The following is a 17,655-nucleotide window of genomic DNA, read 5'->3' as shown; positions in this document are numbered from 1 at the left end:
GGGAGTGATACAAACTGCACTTGAACCATAGTTACTCTGCTACTTTATATCATATTGAGAAGAGAGGCCATTGAGATCAAGTGGACGAAGTCTGGATCATGGTCGAAGGTCCGAAAATGACAGATAGAGCACAGTGTTTTCTGGACAGCACCCAGAGATACTAAATTGCATTCTCTTCATATATGTGAAGTAAATCTTCTTAGTGTGTATTAATGTACTTTTCTTTTTTATAATGATAAGCACTGTGCTGGACATTCAGTTATTGTGTTGTGTGATTGCTGAACTTGACCATTCCCCACACTACCTCTCTGAGAAATGTGCAATTGCTCACCATTGTTACCCCTGAGTGTCAAGATCAGAAGAGGTTGTACTTGGCTGAGTTTGTACAGCCATAGTGAGGGCCACTGAAACCATGCGGCAGGGGAGGACCAAATTATGCAGCAGGGATGACTAAGTTATGTAGCAAGAAAAGGCAAACTGTGTGCCAATATTCAGCAAATTTTGTAATTGTATTTCTTCATTGTTTTGTCATTTTTGCGCATGTTAACACTGGCTAAGCAAAGGTTTAATCTCATTAGCACTAGCTTAACACACAACCACAGCAATAAGCAACTGAAAGGTGACCAATCAACCTTTGTGAAGTGTCTTCCGCTGTACCACAGAAAACATTGCAGTTTTAGAAACTTTTGATCTTTCTGTGCTAGAACCAAAAAATGTCCTTAAAATCCACAGTTTATGTAGCAAATGATGGATTATGTGGCAAATCTGGCAAATCCATAAATATGCGGAAAATGCTGCAGTAGCACAATCGTATAAATCCAATGTCCCAGGCCACAGTAGGACGAACCCTTGGCCATTTAAACACAGTTGAAGTACAGTCTCTTTGCCTATGGTCCACTGAACAGGCTCTGACATGAGCATCCCTCACCACTCTGACAGTTATTTTTCAGTTCTTGTAAAAATATAATTTTTACTACCACTATATTTCAATATATTTAAGTTCCATACAAAAGCACAACATTCTTTCACATGTAAAAGTGTACTTCAGAGAAAACTGCTTATTGCATGTTTATATTCCTTATAGGTGTTAATATAATCTTTTTTAACACATTGTAGTTGCTTTTCACATGAACACTGGCTACAGTTGACATAATCAGACCCATTTGTATTCATATATTAATTCAATATAATCTATACATTGCTAAATGTGTGATGTCATAGAGGCATTTTGCTTTCATATACAAACTACACCCAATCTATGTAAGTATCCAGTACCCTTCTTTTGCACTAGTTATACCTTTAATCTTTTTCTAATACCAGGGATGGTTACAAGAGTCTTTCAAAGGGATCTGTCTTCATTTGAGAATGAGAAGTCTCTTGTGACTGTTATCCATGTTTTTAGATCGTCAGATTGTTTTCGTCCTTTCCTATGAGTTTAAGTGATATCTTCTACCGAGGAACTAGTCATGAATGTCTCCCAACCATTCCCCTATCATTGGTTTTTCTACTCTAATCCCGTTAAAGGTGATCCTGGTTCGTGCCAACAGCAGATCTTTTTTGATTTTACTTTTTATTTTAAATGATTCTACGATCAGCATGGAAGCCATGGGGGCACAGTTACCTTGACTTTAACAGTCGAGAAAAAATTGTTGCACACAGATCTCCAATATTCTGCAATGTGTTGCAGCACAGCACCATGTGTAAGAAGGCTGCACCTCCTGGTCTTATTTAGAGAACTTTTCTTGCATTATCCATTTTGGTCAACATGACTGACGTTTTGAACATCCTACTTAGAAACTGGAATTGTGTTAGTTTTAATCTAGTATTGTTAGTCATCTTGATTAGCATTTTACATGGTTTCACCAGCTCTGCTTCAGAGATGTTCCACTCCTCAGCCTGTGCCTCTTACCTTTTTAACCTTAGTTGTGATTTGGCTTATGCTATCTCATTGTGTTAAACAGTTACATGATTCATTTCCTGTTTCTGTTAGTACTGGATAGATTTTCTAATGTATTAGAAAGTATGGGTGCATCGGATTTGCCCTAGTAAGGGCTCACCAGGCAGGTATAGCTTGGTTCCAGTGACACACTGCTCACAGGTCCCACGTCTGGACATGCCCGTCCCACTAACCACAACACATTAAAGTATACAAAAATGTGATGGATTGAATGCTTGATTTAATCTCATCCACTGGGTCCAAACTGAGATGGCAAGGTGTGCAAAATAAAGATGGCCTAGGGTGGAGCCCTGAGTAATTACCAGTGACTGAGATTAATTCAAGCATTGCATCCATCACCTTTTTGTATACTCTAGGGTGTTACTTCCAGCTTTCCTGTGTCTACTGTAAAAGGGGCGTGTCTGCAGTGCCAAATGTTTCTCCTGTGTCCTTGCTTGTAAGAAAGATACAATTAATAGATATGGTTCCCATTTTTTTTTATCCCACCTATCTTCCAGCTGGAGAAATTCATATCTGCCTGTGCTTTATTAAATGCTTGCAAGGACCACTAAGGACTCTCTGAGGTGTATAGGTTAGACATTCAGGCCAGTTTACTGACTTCTCTCCAATGTTGTCTTGCTACATTGATAATGTATAGGCTTTGTCCAGCTATATGCTCATTTTGTAACACTAGGTAAGACAGTGTCAAGTTTCCATGCATGCCCTTCAATAACCTCTTGCCAGCTCCATCAGGTCTTTGAGATCATACTGCCTGGCATTGCAGCAGTGATGCTGGGTAGCATTTTTCCATACTTGGAGGTTCAAGGCCCTTTCCTGCCTGACCTTCTTCAGTGTAGCTAAACTCACGCTATCACTTTTGCAGCCCCTCTGCAGGTGGCTGATCATCTTATCTATTTGAACAAAAAACCTCCTTAGGATTAGTGAGCATACAACCTTGACTATAAAGACATTTAGGCAGAACAGTCATATTTGTACACTGCTCGTCCCACCAGCAGTAGTGGGAGGATCAGCCAGAAGTCTGTCTTTTTCCAGGTGAGACTAATATTCTCCCAATAATCAGTAAATAATGTAGTACTTTAGTGGGTGTTATCTGTGACCTAAGCACCGGTACTGCCTCGAGTGCCATTAACTTTAAGTTCTACACTTTTACAGTTCACATTAACTATGACAAATGCTGCAACTAGTTTAGAGACCAGCTGAGGAAAACACATGGAACAGGAGGGGCCTCAGGAAAAAAGAATGCTACACAATCAGACAAGAGCTTCATTATTAACATTTCTAAATATCCATTGACTGAACTTCAATACAAACTTCTCCAACTAGCTACATCCGTCGTGCTAACTTACAGTACATCACAACTTGAAATAGAGCTTTGTTTTTTAAATTCTTGAGACAACTTGGACTTTTTCATTTTTTTACTAATTGGGAACAAGACTCACAGAGCCACCAAAATGCAAGGAATTTAGAGAATGGTCTACTTTCATACCTCCCATCAATCAAAAGACTTTGATTAATATGAGAACCTTATCCTAGCTGCATTGAGATCTCTGTGTGCCTAATTCACTAAGGTAAACTTACACCTATCTGTGAGTTTACACTTGCTGTAGTAAGTTTACTACATTTTGGTATTCACATAGTACTATTGTAATTTTACTACTAGTACAATTACTAGTACTAAAGTTGCACTTGTAGTTTGTAACTATCAAAACAGTAGAAAAACCTACTACAAAGTACACGTTTATCTTTGAGAATTAGGCCCTTTGGTCCTTATTTACAAATGTAAACTTACACTTGTGTTTGAGTTTATAAGTTTGTACTTGCTGTAGGTACTTTACTACTGTTTTGATATTCACAAACTATGAGTGTAATATTGCTACTACCCTACTAATTTTACTAGTAAGAAGATCTAGTAAGAAGATCACAGTACTTTTACTAGTAGTAAAGTTACAGTAATTTTACTAGTAGTAAAATTACACTTGTAGTTTTTGAATACCAAAAGTAGTAATGTTACTACACCAAGTGTAAACTTACACAAAAGTGTAAATTTATCTCTGTGAATCGGGTCTATAATTTCATGAGAAATCTGTAGCAGGAGAATATGAGACCAGATTTCTATTTTGAGCAAATAATCAAAAAATCCTAATGTAGTTCTTAGGATGGCTAATAAGGAAGGAGCAGTTGTAGTCATGGATAAAAAACACCACCATTTGCAAAAGGATGAACACATCAGTTATAACAACACTGATGCGAATTTTAGAAAACTGACCCTGCCACGAATATTGGAAGTTCCCAGAAAGAATCTCGGATTGAGCATTAGACCTGGCCTGGACAACAGATAAGCTCCCCCCTTCAAAAAAAATAAAATGAGCTCTGTTGAACTTGGCCCTCTCTGCATGGTAAACTCCAAACCTTTTGCCTTCACCCCTCCTGTTTTCTGATTTTTGTTGTTGTTGGCATTAGAACTATTGTGCACTTTACCAATGGTAACCAATGCTGAAGTGCTTGTGCCCTAAAAAATGGTTCAATTGGCGTACACCTTATTGGCATCTTTAATTTACTTATAAGTCCCTAGTATATAGTAATGCATGTACCACTGGCATGTAAATTAAATGCTACTAGTGTGCTCAGTGTGCCACCCACCTAATTTAAGTAGCAGTTTAAAATATGTCTCAGGCTTGACATGGCAGCCTGTTATGCAGTTTTAAAACTGCCAATTTGACGAGGCAAAATAAACTGTATGCTGTGCCTAAGCCTTCCTTTTTAATACATATATGTCACCCCTAAGGTAGGCTCTAAAACACCCTTAGGGCAGGGTCCATTGTATTAAAAAAGCAGGACACATGATTTTAAATTGTACATCTCCTATCTCTCTTACTGGATAACATTTGGTTACCTTATTAGATTTAATAAGTGCTAATCTTTGATGGGTAGCAGGCAGAAATGTAATGTTTGGAATTAAATGACCCATAATTTTAAATCATCTTTAATAGTAAAGTCATATTTTAAGTCGCAATTCTGAAAATGCCACATTTAGAAAGTCGCTATTTTCTTTTCCTAACCATTTGATTATGACTAGCTTAGCTGTTGGGCTTTGTGTATTCCTCCCAGATATTCAGACAAAGGGAGATTAGGTGTTGGCAGGATGGGTCATCCTGCCTGGATGGTTAGGGGTAGTATGGTTAGGGGCGATGCTATCCCTGTCTCACTTGCATTTCAAAGGGCTGCCTCCAACACACACACAAAGGAGGCCTGCCTTGTCCCCCAGAGGACTGTTCTGCTTCTTGAGACTTTCCAATCTCTGAGAAAGAAGACTGTACCTGATCCCTTCATCCCAGGCTATTTGAGTGACTCCAAGGGTCAGTTGGCTGACATCTTTTTCTGAGATACAGGGACAGAACAAACTTCAGAGGCCTGCCTATAACTGCTCAGCTGACCTGCTGCAACTGGACCTACAACCGGACCTGCCAGAGCTCTGTTGGCCTCTACTATTGTGGCTCCCAGGTCCCTCCGAGGTACCTCCCAGGTCCTGGACCCTTGTCTGGCATCATAGTGCACTCCTCCATGAAGAAAGGAGAAAACCCTGAAGTTTTTGGCTCTTTGCAACTGTGTATGGGCTGGGCCTGTTCATGCCATATTCTGCTGCTTGTGACAACCACCAACACAAAGCTCCAGTGAACCCAACTCTTTGCACTACAGTGACCACCAGTGATGACTGGCAACGTGTGATATGCACTTTGCACTACAACAACAGCCCATGGTGACTGTCGAGGCAAAGCACCATTAGTGACTGTCTGTGACACCCAACTGGATCTTCACACTACAGAATCGACTGTCCACGATGTCAGGTTTGCTCTTTACGCTGCTGCATCAACCATCCGCAACACTTTCCCTGCTCCTTGCGCCCTCCTCCACCGCAATCAGAACTCCTTGTGCTGGATAGCGTAACTTTTTCAGCCGGACTAGCCAGGTTTCTGGATGCGACCTATGCTCCATCGTGGTCAGCCTAAACTTGTGACTTTCCCTCAGGTTAGTACAACCAAATGACCTGGAGTGACGCTTTGAGTTTTTAGGCACTATTGCTACCTAAAACTTTGACATTTCATAGCTACGGTGTGGATGGTGTCAGGCTGCGGTGCGACGTGGGACGATACAACGCATGGTGCCCACAGGTCATGGTGCAGGCAGTGGCTCAGTGACGGCGTCCAGTGGCGTCGGTGAGACCAGGGCTGTGGTGTGAAGTGGGGTGGTGCGATGTGCGGTGTCTAGTTACGGTGCTTAGCGCTGTCGTTGGTAGGTCCAAGCCAGTGGTACGAGACGGTGCTTCGCAGTGCGAAGCGGGGCAATGCAACTCCGTGTGACGTTGGCAGATCACAGTACAGGACAGTGGCATCGTTGGTGGCGTCGCAGTGGTTTCTCCTCTTGAACAGCACAAAACATGCAGTTCCCAGGTCTGTAGGTCGAGAAAACTGAAGTCTTTGGTGTCCCTGAGACTTCCAACAGGAGGCAAGCTCTACTCCAAGCACTTGGAGAATTTTCTCAAGCAGGACACACGGCAAAGTTCCCCCTTTGCACTCTTTTCAGGCCAAAGCAACAACTGCAGGCCAGACCAGCAAAGCAACACAGCAAAGGGACAGTACTCCTCCTTCAGCTCCTCAGCTCTTCTCCTGGGCAGAGGTTCCTCTTGATTCCAGAAAGATTCTAAAAATCTGGGGTTTGGGGTCTTCTTCTTATACCCTGTTCTGCCTTTTGAAGTTGGCAAACTTCAAAGCAAAGTCTCTAGTGTTTGCAAGACCCTTCCTTGTCCAGGCCAGGCCCCAGACACGCACCAGGGGGTCGGAGACGGCATTGTGTTAGGGCAGGCACAGTCCTTTGAGGTGTGAGTGATCACTCCTCCCCTCCAGCACATTTTGGCTAATCAAGATATGCAGGCTACACCCCAGCCCCCTTTGTTTCACTGTCTAGAGGAGAGGTGTGAACAGCCCAACTGTCAAACTGACCCAGACGGGGAATCCACAAACAAGCAGAGTCACAGAATGGATTAAGCAAGAAAATGCCTACTTTCTAAAAGTGGCATTTTCAAACTAACAATCTAAAAACCAACTTCACTAAAAGATGTATTTTTAAATTGTGAGCTCAGAGACCCTAAACTCCAAATTATATCTGCTCTCAAAGAGAATCTGCGCTTCAAGGATAATTAAAGGCAGCCCCATGTTAACTTATGAGAGAGATAGGCCTTGCACTGTGAAAACCGAATTTGGCAGTATTTCACTGTTAAGACATAAGAAACACACCAGTATATGTCCTACCTTAAACATACACTGCACCCTGCCCTTAGGGCTACCTAGGGCCTAACTTAGGGGTGCCTTACATGTAGTAAAAAGGAAGGTTGAGGCCTGGCAAGTGGGTACACTTGCCAAGTCGAATTGGCAGTTTAAAACTACACACACACACACACCCTCCCCCCCCCCCAATGGCAGGTATGAGTCATGTTTACAGGGCTACTAATGTGGGTGGCACAACCAGTTCTGCAAGCCCACTAGTAGCATTTGATTCACAGTCCCTGGGCACGTTACTAGGGACTTATTGGTAAATCAAACATGCCTATAATGGATAAACCAATCCACAGTACAATTTATATGGGGAGCACTTGCACTTTAGCACTGTTTTAGCAGTGGTGAAGTGCACAGAGACAAAAAAAAACAGCAAAAACAGAGTCCAAAACCAGGAGGACAGAAGGCAAAAAGACAGGGGAGACATGCCAAAAAGCTGCCAGGTCTAATTGTTGGTTTTTTTTCTTATGTTGTATTTTTACTTTATTACTGTTTGTGTTCTGCATAATTACTGTACACATTGCCTCTTAGTTAAGCCCGAGTGCTTTTGTGCCAAGCTACCAGAGGGTTAAGCACAGGTTCATTTAGTGTTTTTTGTAGTTCACAGTGACAAGGATTGTGGCTATTGCCTGAGGGGGTCTTACACCCCTCTCAACCAATAACCCAATTTCTTACATGCTCCAATTTTCCAAAAATGCCACATATTTATTAGCTGCCCAAAGACTTGGAACATCCTCCAAAGAGACTAATTGTAGCAGCTATCGGCTTATTATGCAAGGACGTATACTGACTACTTTCTTTAAGGGATTGTAACAGCTATCCATCATACGTGAAGATACCGGAGAACTTCTGAGAAAACTCAATAATGTAAGGATAAACTGTTTCTTTGCAACGTGGCTTCTACTTTCCCTTATATTTCCATCTCTCATCAGAGGGATTGGAAATGTTGAGTGGGTTATCATGAGTAATCAAATTGAAGGAGTTTATATAACCTTTGTATTGGATATTTTTATTTTTAGTCTTTATCACAACTTTTCTTTTTCAAGCAAGGTGGTTAGTAATTTCTTCACTAGACTACACATCTATGGGATTTGGGTGAGTCCCCGCATGTGCAAATGTGTTCATGAACCATATAGTTAACACACATGACTGAAGTAAAGGACTGATTTTGTACTTATGTTACATAAATGACATAATTTTTATGTGGGATGTAACTGAAGAACGTTCCTTTAAAAACTTTGGGAGAATAAGTTAGAAGAGACCCACGGACCAAATTTGCACTCAAAATTGAGTCCAAAACATTGACTTCCTAAATGCGAGAATAACAAGAGAGGGAGACAACTGAATAACAAACTTGTGTGTCAAACTAGTGAATAGGAATAACGTGTTACACAATTCAGACGCTTTCACATTTGTGCTCTTAAAAAGAACGTACCCATTCCCAGCTTATTAGGATGCAACGCTTTATATCAAAAGAGGAAAAAATCCAAACAAAAACAAAACTTAGGGTGGAATTTTTGGACAACGTTTTCAAAAATGAATGCTTAAACAAAGCAGAGAAATGCAGTGAACATTGCTACAGAAAAGACTTGCTCGACAGGCGATACCTATCAAAAAAAATATCAATTTGTTTGTTTCCTATTTACATCCTTACAGTAAAATTTAAAGAGTAGCCTTATTTGTTATTTGCAATTGCTAAACTCCCCTGGACGAGCTACTATATCACAGCAGGGACCCTCATTGTTGTAGACATTGCTCGACAGGAGAACCAGCGTAAGGAATCAATGACCAGTGATTGTTTTAAAATATTCAGGGCAAAGGATGAACATTAAACTTCTTGTCAGGACTCTTTTGCATCTGATACTAGTGATAATGAAATAAAAGATGTATTTGATGGAGAGATATTTTTTGCATACAACCGCAGTTAAAACACAATTTGTCTTGCTGGCACTGTAATGAAATAATTGTAGGCGACATAACTCAACATCTTCACACTGGAGAAAATATTATAATTAAACATAGGAGTACATGTAGTTCTCATTTCTGGTCCTACTATTTGAAATGTCCACGTGTCATAGGCTACATAGGTAAACCAGAAAGAAAAATAACTGTTGACAGAACAATAGAGACATAATTAATATTAAGAATAAAACGTTCCAAATATTTCTCTAAGCTTGGGTTTAATATCATTCAACTGAAATGTCAGATTCTACAGCTCTAATGCTCAATAGCCTGATGGATGAGATTTATATCCCAAGGGTCTGAACAGAAAGTGGAGAGGGCCTGTTTTTGTAACATTCAACATCAGCACAAACGACAAGGTTTCCTCATGGCTACTTTCTCCTGACTGCTCGTAGTGTATTTTACTATATTTGGTTGATTGGCATCTTTAATAGGTGTGTGTTTCAGTGGCTTAACACAGGGCCCCGCGGTGCGGGGGGTGACCGCCGGGGGGGGGTGGGGTGGGGGGGGGGGAACCAGCACAGTACAGTGTGCATGGGTGGGTCCTGGGGAGGGTGTCACCCCTCCAGGTACTTTGCAGGAGGGCCCCCTCAAGTTTCGTTTCGCCACTGGTTTGTGTAGCTTGTAGTGCAGGACAAGTTCTTGAGAGAAGCTGACAAGCTATAGTAAACATTGTAGGGTTTGAGTTTAAGTAATGAAAACCCAGATTGTAAATGTAAACTGCATTATGGTGATGCATTTGTAGCGTGTTCTCATGGTCACTGGTGTTTCTTTCAGTTGCTCAAAGTTCCACCCGATGAAGGGCCCCAATTCCTGGATTATACTGGGAATCGAATTGCGAAACAAAACGTATTTTTATGTTTTCTTACAGTGCTTGAACACTCATGGATATACCCTCATCTGACTAGTTATAGTTGCGAAGAGGTAGGGTTGAAAATACACCTGAATAATTGCAGGTGAGAAATATTAGGAAAATATCCGGGCCTGATTCCCCAAGTGATCACTCATTATCTTACATACTTTCAGTCGCACATTTAAGCTATTTTCAGCGATCGAAATCTGTGGAATTTCCAGGGAGCTCATAACTTCTATGTAGCCGGAAACCGCTGCTACCGGCCCAGTCGAAATGAAAAAGCCGTTCGTAGCGAGGGCTGTGGTGTGTCATATAACTTCTATTATGGAGCAATGTCGCCCCCTGTGTAGTAACGTGTGTATTACAGTCATAAATTCAGACTGCAAGCCGGACGCATCGTATCTACAATTCACCTGTTACATTATCCAACCATTTTGCTTTTTGATTGGTATTGGATGGATGTGCTCATATAGGCATTGACACAATTCGAGCTTTGTGAGTTTTTTTGCTTTTTTTCTGGGTTTGCAAAAGTATATGCCAACGAAATTTTGTGACATGTATTTTGTGCATTCCATGTACTTTGTCTATTTTCACCAACGAAATGAGGTCTAGTGAGAACCACAGGAACCATGCAAACTGCCCATTTGTTGGGGCTTTGGTTTATTCATGTAGCTCTGACGGACCTCGTTTTGCCGGGGAGAACCACACGAAATACCGGAGCTGGAAAATTCACGTTGTGGGGTGAATGTGGGTGCTTTTGTAGCCCATTTCACTCCACAGCCGAATTGCTAAAACATGGTCAGATTTTGCCTTCCAGAAATAGCTTTGTTCGCCCACAGACACCACAGAGATCGGGTGGCTGTAGGACATTTGTCGCATGCCCAAGTCTGCGCCTGAGATGCAGCGAAACTATTTAGCACAGTATCCAGGAGTGTAGCCTTACTCGCTGCCATACACCAGATGCAATGCAGTAATGTGACTGGCACTGACAGAAGCCTGCCTGCTGTATGAGGGGCAGTGGCCTCAAGTATGTACGCATGTATGTGTACTTCTAAAGGGTGACGCTAATTGTAAAGTGTGGAGCTCCGTACAAAGGGTTCTCAGGGATATCTCCTGCTTTATTATATCAGTACTCGCCATGCTGAATTGGATTTAAACGCCGTTGTGTAATAAAATGACGAAAATGTTCAAGTATCGCTGCCTTTTAACCATTATTCACTCCTGTCGTTTAAACCTAATTTCACCCTCCTTTGTGGGGGCAGAAGTGACGCAGCACATAGAATTAAACCATGTTTTTTTCTCTTCTTCACAGTGACGGATCTCAGTGCAACCACCCCAGGTACGGTGCTCGCTTGCTCTTGGCTTTGTGAAATATCCGAAGGGAATAAGCATGCACGAGTGACGGCTGAGAGGGGTCTAGAGTCTTAGAGTCTTTGCAGTTCCTGAGCTCTACTCCCTAGCAGTGATTGGAGGGTATTTTAATGGTGGTCTGGTTCCAGAGCCTCAGTTTTCTGTCCTAGCTCTTGAACACCGCTCTTTGGCCCTGCGAGGAGATGCTGTGTGGTGGGAGGAGGGGGTAGGGATTTGTACAGGTGACATGTTTTCAGCTCTTGAACCCCGCCCTTATGCCCCGGCCACAGTCTGGCGGGATCGGCATTCGTGATTGTCTGCCCTAACACTTCAGATTTCAGTGCATACAGACTATCACGTGTCTTTCGACTGCTGAGCATTGCCAGTGGATGTGAGGTAGGGCTTGGATAGCTCTAGGTTTTCAGTGCTCTGCTTGTTCCTCAGCTCTGCTCTGTGTGCAGCTGAAATGGATGCAAATCAGGTGTCTCCAACGAGTAACGCGTGAGGAACTGGTAGCTCTCTAGCTACATGTAGGTAGCTCTCCTATGTGCAGTGCACCCTGCTAAATGTGAGGCTACTGCTTGGATGAATTAACAAATGTACAACAAAACTGAGAAGTGCATACTCAAGATGACAATATGTGTGTTTTCAGAGCCCATAAGATGATGTTTGAAGAAAAATGTTTTTTTTAATTGTAATTTTCCACTACATAAAGCACAATTAAAGATTAAATTATCGATTGTCACAGGTAATGGAGAAAAATGGTTGACGTTTCAAAATATATCTACTTTCCAAGTTGATAAAACCTTTCTTGCATTACTACTGCAAACCCTGCCTGATGCACAGAGGTAATCATCGCTGGCTGTGGTCAATATGGGGTGGTCAATAACGTAATGTTTCTGTACAACATTAATAATACTAGTAGCTCGGCATGATTTTCATTGAACATAAGTCGCTGTTATTATTGAAAAGGTTGAAGATCCCTTTTCTATATTTTCACTTTTCTGCCAGCTCTTGAAACATCACTTGGTGGGTGTCATGATGGGATCAGCTCGTGGGTGTTATGTTGATTCATAACCTCACTCTCTAGATACTGTACAGAGCTGCTAAGCTGGGCTTCTAAATATTCGTATGCCCATTCCTGGTGACTCAGGTACACAACATGTTGTGGGAAGGTGAATCCTTGAATGCAGGCCCCCTTCACTTGTGTCAGTAGCAATGATACCTTGGCCTGTAATGCAAGCAAGAAAATGAGCCCTCTAAGTCCAAGTTGGGTGGTAGAAGACAACAATAATTGGAATCTAGTGTCTCTAATATACCCTGGGGAGTTGGTGCCACTGCACCTTCTGCACTAATAATAGTCGGCCTCCTACCTTGAGCTGAAAAAGCAACAACTTTCTAGTGAACTTTTTTGCTGGGCTATTGTGTGTATGTATTTTCCATATTTATCTGTTTTATAATATGTAAAGTGTGCTGATGTCGCATTCGGTATGAGGTTATTTTTTACTAAAATATGTGTATTTTTGGATAGATTCCCAGTGATTCTGTCACTCAGTGAGCTGTATGAGAAAGTGTGCTTGGTGTCTAGAGGGAGAGAAAGTCTTAACCCCTCGCAGTGCATCCTCTGATCTCGTCTCAGAGGATCACTGCCAGAGATGGTGAATTTGCTGCCTTCAGCTGCTGAAAGCTGGGGCACTCTTGGGGGCCTATTCTAGGTCTGGGCTCTAGGTCTGTGCCATCAACCCTAAATATGAAATGACTTGGGCCACTGGGCGGTGGGTGATATAGGAAATAGGAGAGTAAATATCTAATCTTTCTTTGTGCTAAAGACAAGGAGGCGTGTGAATTTAACATCAGCATTTGTACCATTACAGAATGTGGCAAGCAGCAGGCCTCAAGGCGCATGTATGGGGGCACCAACGCTATTCTGGGGGAGTGGCCCTGGCACGTCACCTTCAGTTTCCTGGAGGAGCCCTTCTGTGGGGGCTCCCTTATCTCGGAGGAGTGGGTGCTGACGGCGGCGCATTGCTTCTATGGGTGAGGGCATTCACTGTAGGGACCCTCTACATTCTCTTTCTTTTTTGTTTTCATCTCATTTTTTTCTTTTCCTCATTCCTTCCTCCTTCTTCTCCTTCTCTCTTTCTTCTTTAATATCTCCTTTGCCTCTAGCCTTCTTTCTCATTTTTCTTAGTACTTTCTTTATTGCTCTTCCTTTGTCTCTCTGACTTCTTTTCTCATTCTTTCACTCTCTTATTCCCCCTTCCCCGATCTATCTTTGAAATGCATAGGCAAATAAAACTTTAAAGCAAACTAAAACCAAGCATTAAAGACCCATATCAATTGTTTGGAGACTTTTACCTTGATCATGATTAGGGGCCCAGTTTTCAATTTTTACAGATTTTTAAAGAAATACAGACAGAAATCCATCTATTTTCCTGTCTGTATTGAATTTTAAATATGTATAAATAAGGAAAATAGGTTTTTATTTTGGACGATTCTCACTACTATCAATCCTGAGTGCCAGGCCGCTAGCTGTGCAGGTTGACAGGCAGAGGAGTTTAAAAAAAATAAAAAAGATTTCTTAATGATGCTTAAATAACTGCAGCAGTACAGTGGTTTAAGCCCTTGTACAATGGAAATGTTTTCAACTGACTGTATTATTCTGTATCTGGCTAAACCCATTGGACATTCATACAAGAGTAAAGGTGTTACTCACTGAAACATTATTTGGAATACTTTCACAATAAGACAAGGTCCTGAACTGCGACAGACCATGCGCTGCCCTCGCCAGTAGACTTCAGACTAACGTGGACCAGTAATATATATTTTTTAAAGGATTTTCAGTGAGAAACCACTCCAGAAGGGTTTTTGAATTACCAATATCATAAATATCTAAGCAATACAAAATGTGAACAGTTGATCTTGTGGATGGTGCATGCTAGCTACTTGTATGCAGAGCATCTCCATATGAGAAGTGAGATACAGCATGGAACAGGCATTGGCAAAGCCAGTAGGCTTGACTTTCTGTTACGTAAAGAATTTGATAATATTTGGGGTGTGTTGCCCGCTGCCGCCCTAGACACAATATGGAAGCTGGGAGTATGGCACTGTCCTGAAAACACTACATTAGCATAGTTAAGCTGTACCCTCCAAAACAGTGTTATCAAAAGGAGACAGGAGATGAGGTTTGTGGCATACATTGCAAAACATTTTAGAATGCGTAATTTAGACAAAAGGCCAGTAATTTGTTTTGCCTTCAAGAAAGCCTATGTGCACTCACGTCTTTACTGTGTGAACAAAACAAGCCATAAATCCGACAACATTTTAACATACTCACAAAACAAGCGAAGGTGCAAGGGTAATTATTGACTAGAGCTATTTTTTTGTGACAGGCTAAAACAGACAATTAGGAATCACTTTCTAAATACAAAAAAGAAATCCGCAATTAAAATGTTGTTGTGTCATCAAAGCAAATACACCAAAGGACACATGACTGTTAATTACAGTCTACACGTCACACCACATCTCCAGGCTTATAAAAGGACTACTTGATACCCCCTATTGATGTCTTTCCCATCCCCATCCCCTTGCCCTTACACCCTACCATCTTTGTTGCCGTCCCAGGACCTTAGCAAGCGGTAAGTGGTGTTTGCCAAGACCCTAACTGGCATTGTGCTTTTACTACCCATGCCGGCCTATCTCCGTGTACCAAAGGTTTGTCTAATGGGTCATAGTCATTGACCACCACCAACCGAGACAGCCAATAGTAATACTCCAGTTTGTCAGAAACGTTTCTACTGCCTTCCTCACAAAGTTCATGTTGATCTCTTTTTTTGTTGCAAAATGGGCACAATGTCTGGAGAAACATGTGTAGGTGGCAAATGGAACCATCTGATGGCCGCTACTGCTATCTGCCTTAGTGTGAATATATAAAAAAGATCGAATTTTGTTGTATATGAATGCATTTTGCAGAGCTTGAAAAGTGTGCTATCTGGGGCAATCAGGCCTCAGGCGGGTCCCTCTTGTGATGGCCCTAGTAACCTCTCAAATAAGGCAGAAAAATCCATCACACCAGTTTCCTCAGTGCTACCTGAATATCCACCTGCTAAAGGAACTCTTCAGGCACCCATTTGGGGTATTGTGAAGGGTATCATTAAATTTGGTGAGCGAAATCATATTAAGTGGCATTTATATTCCAAAGCTGTACATTTCCACTACACTTTTCTAATAGAGCGGTTAAGTTGCAGTCTCTAGATTGCACCCAGTCACTTGCTTTCCCAGTAACATTTCATTCACAGTGAGTTTGTATTTTTTCAGGGTGGCAATGAGGCAGCATCAAACCGGAGATGTGATGGACTCGGTTCAATTTATATTAAAACTGGAGTATGGCCCATACCCTACAAAGATATAAAGTGCAGAGTAATAGAAGTTATCACTGCACTATTTGCCAAGGGCCTGCCACAAAAGAAGCACATCATCCCAGTGCAATGAAACATGAACTTTACAGCCACCATCCCTACTGAAGCTGGGGCTGATGACATACTGGGTCACTATAGATCCTTCAGGGTAATGGCTACAACACTACCGTGCAAAGCAAAGGGAAAGGTGGAATCTCAGTCTTGTTCCCCTTTCCTGTTTGAATCATGGCAAAAGGATGACTGCAGTAATAGGCTCTGTAACCTGCAGAGCTACCCAAGACAAAAATGTCAGTCCAAATGCCATATTCTGAAGAACCCCCATAAAAAGCACCTTTTGATTGAGTCGAGTGCCTTGGCGCATCTAACGACCAGACAATCAACGTCTCACCCAAGGAGGTCACCTGGTCCATTGTTTGGTCTCTACGCAACACTCTGGGTCGTTCTCCTATCACTGCAACACCATACATGGGGAAGCCATGAGCGCTACAAATCAAGTTCAAAGTAAATAAAATAGTAGTAAAAGCCCCGCATGTTGAACAGCTAGGACCTGCAGAGCATGAATCCAGGTGGATTCAGGTGATTTGGGCCTGTGATTGAGGCAAAAATGTGTTTAGAAGACCCTTGATAAGGATGTCCAAATCAGTACTGGAGTGGGAAATAGGACAACACAAGGAATATTGCTCCTGGGCATTAAAGCTTGGAGACAAAGATAATGATGTCCATGGACCTGTATGTGGGCAACCTCCCCTGGGAGCGAAAAGAGATTCTGGAGTCATAGTCCCCAGAAATCAGACACCTGATGAAAGAAGTCTACTAGTATGCCATTATATTCAGGCTTCTTTGCAGCTTGCATCCGAATTATGGATCCTCAATTTACTCTCTGTGATTTCATCCTCTTGCATCTCATAATTACAGCTGGACAGCTGTGGGAATGTGAGCTCCTGCAATAGCTGCTCCATGTTCTAAGTGTCAAAAAGACACAATACGACAACATCATCCGGCACCGTACTGCCACCTACATCCATGATGCACCCAAACCACCTGGCATAACCAAGCAACTGCACAGCCAAGGAGTCAACTTGCCAGATTTATTCCATACCTAGTACAGTTGCTTCTAAACCATTATCTGATGCACCGAGCCCATGACACTAGCTTTCTATATTTTTCAGGAAAATGATTAGAGGTCCTGCTCACCAAAATGTCAGGTGTGATAGCCTACACCCTTTTCTGTAGACAAAATATTTTCCTTCAAATCTCTGACTTTACAAGTCTTTAAGCAACATATATGCACTGTTTTGGACCATGCATTGCCCTGAATCACTGACTTAAATGCTTCCCACAAAGTGCCCTCTGATACTACAGAATCCTCATTATTCTGAACAAAGAGAATAACAAATGTGACCAAATGACACAATTAAATATTTCAGTGCAATCCAAAATAATATAATATAAAGAGATAGTCAATTCTAGAGGGTGCACCATTGGCTCCGGGATAGTAATATTGTCTGTTCCCAAATTTCATGCTGTCCATACTTTCCTCAGGGCTTAATGTGAATGCAAAAAAAGATATCCGCATACTTTTGGTCCCATTATCTTTTTGGATATGTGACATATCTAGTGCAAAGTCCATGATATCATTGAATCTCCCACAATAATATGCAGTTTATCAAAAGTACTCATTAACATGTTTCTCAAAGGTGCTAAAAAGATGTACCTTGCTTTGCCTATAAAAGAGAAGTTCGTTCTTCATGTCTGCTTCCCGGAACATTGCCAAGTTCTGTTGGT

At 41.8% G+C, this 17,655-nt stretch overlaps 1 protein-coding gene across 1 annotated transcript in view; it reads left to right on the top strand.

Annotated features, from left to right (window-relative positions):
* LOC138304273 (serine protease 53-like) overlaps positions 1-17,655 on the top strand; it is a 194,662-nt gene that overhangs the window by 77,946 nt on the left and 99,061 nt on the right. Inside the window, exons 2-3 of the mRNA XM_069244197.1 lie at positions 11,415-11,441; positions 13,327-13,489. Of these exons, the coding sequence (XP_069100298.1) occupies positions 11,415-11,441; positions 13,327-13,489 (190 nt within the window). The remainder of the gene's footprint in view (positions 1-11,414; positions 11,442-13,326; positions 13,490-17,655) is intronic.

This window comes from Pleurodeles waltl, chromosome 7, assembly GCF_031143425.1.
Source record: "Pleurodeles waltl isolate 20211129_DDA chromosome 7, aPleWal1.hap1.20221129, whole genome shotgun sequence".
NCBI lineage: Eukaryota > Metazoa > Chordata > Amphibia > Caudata > Salamandridae > Pleurodeles > Pleurodeles waltl.
Note: the sequence above shows the minus strand (reverse complement) of the source record. Positions and strands in the feature narration are given on the sequence as shown.